The 4,218-nt window shown below is 35.0% G+C and overlaps 1 protein-coding gene across 2 annotated transcripts in view; it reads left to right on the forward strand.

The window, feature by feature from the left end:
• The window catches only part of LOC106458792 (Down syndrome cell adhesion molecule-like protein Dscam2), a 172,640-nt gene that overhangs the window by 77,295 nt on the left and 91,127 nt on the right, over window positions 1–4,218 (forward strand). For both annotated transcript variants that reach the window (XR_002610440.1, XM_022385131.1), the window contains exon 6: window positions 336–511. Coding sequence is in view for 1 of the 2 variants with exons in the window: in XM_022385131.1 (XP_022240839.1) it covers window positions 336–511 (176 nt within the window). In the remaining variant the exon portion in view is untranslated. The remainder of the gene's footprint in view (window positions 1–335; window positions 512–4,218) is intronic.

Below are 4,218 nucleotides of genomic sequence, written 5' to 3' on the forward strand. Positions count from 1 at the left end.
GCATAAATCAGTTAAATGACGAAAAATTTGGTGTCTATTTACTTGTAACCACTCAGTGTATACAGTGTAGCTAAGGTTATTGACTTCAAGTTCCGTTTATTGATAAAGACAAGGGTGTTTCTGGCATGAAAGTGTAAATAATGTGCATCTTATGTTAATGTGATGATTTTATTGTTTAATAATTTTGTTAATTTTTTTCCTAAATGAAAAAAGTGCGAGCAACAAAGTAATTTGTATTCTTGAAAATATAATATTTGGTGCTTCAAGCTGAGGTCATACTTTAACCGAAAATACTATATGACATGCTAATAATATATTCTACTTTCTGCATGCAGATGGTTTAAAAACTTCAATGGAACGTATATTCCCGTAATAGTTGGAAATCACATTCAACAATTAAGTGGATCCCTGATTATTGATAGAGTGATTCCTGCTGATGCTGGGAAGTTTTTGTGTTCAGTGACCAGTGATATAGGTGAAACCGAACGTGAAACAACACTTGTTATCACAGGTAAATAACATTTAAATTGATTCTCAACCTTAACTTTTCAGATTGATCAAAATGTTTGGAAATAAAAAAAATGTAATTGCAGGGGTAATATAAAAAACACTAAAGACAGATTTAGGACAAATTTTGTAAAATGTAATTGTCAAAAACAAAAACAAAATTTATTATATATTTCAACGTTTGTCTAAGTCGTTTGTTTTGGGGGTTTGCGATATGACAAGGACTTAAACCTGAAACGTTGAGATAAGTAATAATCACTACTCTCTACTGTTTGAATTTTTATTAGTTACTTTTATTATTTTATTATATATATATATATATGTCATCCCAAGAGGTTGTATGATTATATAAGTAGATTAAACTGTTTATAATATAGGTAGTAGAATCTAATTGATAAAAGTCAGACTTCAAAACCAGAAGCCAGTGTCAATTCTTAGACTAAGTTATAACTTACACTATGGAAACTAACTTTGTCATCAGTGTTTACATTCTGTCCATTCATACCTGTAGTGTAGACCTAATTTGTACTGTAGTGTAATACAGTAAGTTATTTTACAACTTAGCATGGTATAACGTATTATCGATGTAGTTAAAAAGCAAAGGAAATATACTACTTACCTATTCTGATGAGTGTCGTGATATACCAATGTTTGATATGGCTAGACTGGTGTGACCGATACGACCAAGCATAGAGTTTGAATGGAGTACCGTAAAAAGTGTACAAGATGAAAGGTGAGCTAAGGAAGTTTCCCTGGAGTTTGCTTAATTTGTAGAAAGATTGTTGTTCCCTCTTTATAGAACAGAGCGGAAGGTGTATATATCTTCAAAGAGAACGTTCGAATACTCTTTGACAGTTCCACACAATTTCTTTGTTAAATATATAAGATAAGATCATGTTTGGCATTCTAGCAGAAAATTGTATTTTTATTTCTTCTGGAGAACGAGCTGATTAACACCTCTGTGCAGAAGGCTGAAATACCAAGTTCCACTCTGATTGGAGCATACCAGCATGATATGGCATATCATACAGGAAGCTAAAGAGTAAGGAAAAAATTGATAAGAGCAGCAAAAACGGCTGGTCCAGAAATAGCGTTAAATGTGTGTACATGTAGTTTCCGTCTAGCAAAGTCACATAGAGCTATCTGCTGTATCCACCGAGAGGAATCGAACCCATAATTTTGGCATTGTAAATCCGTAGACTTACCACTGTCCCACTGGAGGATAGCATCAAATGAAGGAGAAAGGTTTCCAATACATGTTTTTATGGATGACTTGACTAAATAAGAAAGCACTAGAAGCAATCATAACCAGACTTGAACCATTGATGGACTGGGGTAGGATGAAGTTCAAAACCAAGATGTCTCGAAGTCTGGTTCTCAAGAATGAGATGCTGATTAATACTCGCCTTATGTTGGATGGTGAGGTGATTCCATCGATCCAGAAGCAACCTGCGAAAAATCTTGGACGTTGGTACACAATAGAGTTGAAAGATACCAGGAGAGCTCAGGATGTGGCTAAGCAGGCGATGGATCTTTTGTAATTAATTCACAAATGTGGTCTACCAGACAAATTGTAGCTCTGGTGTATCCAATAGCGTGTATGAGACAGTCATTAACCATGTAGAGGTAATGGAGCATCAGTTGAACAAGTACATGAAGAGATAGTTGGGAGTTCCAAATAACTTAACTAATATTGTCATTCACAGTTGTTGCACAAAGTTAATTCTATCAGTGAGATGTATTATGTATTAGTTCAAGGTAGCAAAAGCAAGATCCTTCATGATCTTTAGGAACTCTGATGATCCAGGGGTTAAAAACATCCAATCTGATGTCAGATCCAGCAGGAAGTAAACAGCTGAGAAAGCAGTCAATGAAGTCTCAAGGAAAAGGAGATTGCTGGACCTATTCAATTAGAGCACCAAAGAGTTGGATGAATAAGTCATAAATGATGGTCATCTTCCAACAACAGAGAACAAAGAGAGGTGTTTTTTAGGAAATTCAAGAAGTTACAGAAGAGAAGAGACTAACTACATCCAAGCAGGTCAAGCAAGATGCATGGATCAGATGAAACATTGTAGAACAATAGAATGTGTTATGGAAAATGGAACCTCCTAGGATTTCACTTCAGTGGAGATTCACTTATAATTCGCTCCCCACAACATCCAACCTTAGCATCTGGTGTGATAATAAAGCAGACTGTTTGCCATGCATGTGGTGGAAAGGGAAGCTAGCTTGCAACAAATTTTGAGTTCATGCCCATCTACCCTTTCCAGCTGCATAAACACCTGGTGGCACAGTAATATACTCGAAGTGATAGCCAAGACAGTTGAAGAGAGAGTGCAGAAGATTAACGTAATAGAGGTACCAACTAATCAAAAACAATTCATCATCTTTGTAAAAGAGTTTGGGGTCAGATAGTTTTGATAGGAACTCTTCTAAAAGTAGCATTCCTTCCATTGGAAAAGATTTGAAGATAATAGCAGACCTTAAAGTGAAAGGGAACTTTCCAGGTGAGATATGGTCACAAGTCTTAGGCTGGGTACTGTCACCTGGTCAGCTATTAGAAGGCATGTGATTATTACAGAGCTGACAGTATCCTGGGAGGACAATTCCAAGAAGCACATGAAGGGAGGGTTGACAAGTATGGGGAGCTTAGATCACGTTATGAAGATAGAGGATGGAAAGCTGTATAGTCAATTTGAGGTTGGCTACCGAGCTTTTGTGACAAAATCTTTATGGTGATTTGGTGATTTAGATTATAGACTAGGTGATTTGGGATTCAGAAGAAGTGAAATGAGATCACACTGTAAAAAGGTAGCTGAAGCATTTGAATCAGGTTAGTCATGAATATGGGTGAAGAGCATTGAAGGCATTTTATATATCTTACCTTTAGAAGTTAAATTATCCAAGCTGTTTCACGTGTTAGTACTATTATTCATCATTAAAATTTACACGATTTTCATTTTAATTCCTCAAACTTGTCATTATCAAATTCAAAGTTCAAAGTGACCCACAGAGTTCTTCTAGAAATGAGCATAATGTAATTACCAGAGCAGGCAGCAGTTTAAATTGTTTACTTGGATAAAGTCCGTAGTCTGAAGCACAAACTAGTCCATCATTTTTTATTATTAATTTTTCTACACATAGTATAGTAAATTATTTGTTTGTTTGCTGTGAAACATAAAGCTACACAATGGGCAGACTGTGCTTTTTCTATCATGGGTATAGAAACCATATTTTTAGTGTCATCAGCCCTCATACTTAACGCTGAGTCACAAGAGTTATTGTAAATTATGAATGAACTTATAAAATTATTATTGTAAACGCAATTTTTATGAGAATCATTTGTGCATTTTAATAAAAAAAACTAGTAGTTTATGTAAAATGGTTATAACATTTTTCACACTTTTCCCCGCGAATTACAATAGTATTGTTGAGCGTGTGCAACACAAAATGGACTACTTTGAAAAAAACAACAACAAATGATCAAAACAATACCACGTTCAATCACCTTCAGACGTTTTCTGATAAACTGATGAGCCAATTTTGACAATATATTTATCATGGAATAAAAACTACTTCCACTGTACTTTACAAAGGTAATACATTCAGTACATAGCACCAGAAAGTGCATTCTCGATAGAAAATATTCATAATCGTCTTCACTGTTATTTGATGAACAAACTATGTTCACATTTGACCCATGATATA

Source organism: Limulus polyphemus, unplaced genomic scaffold (assembly GCF_000517525.1).
Source record: "Limulus polyphemus unplaced genomic scaffold, Limulus_polyphemus-2.1.2 Scaffold516, whole genome shotgun sequence".
NCBI lineage: Eukaryota > Metazoa > Arthropoda > Merostomata > Xiphosura > Limulidae > Limulus > Limulus polyphemus.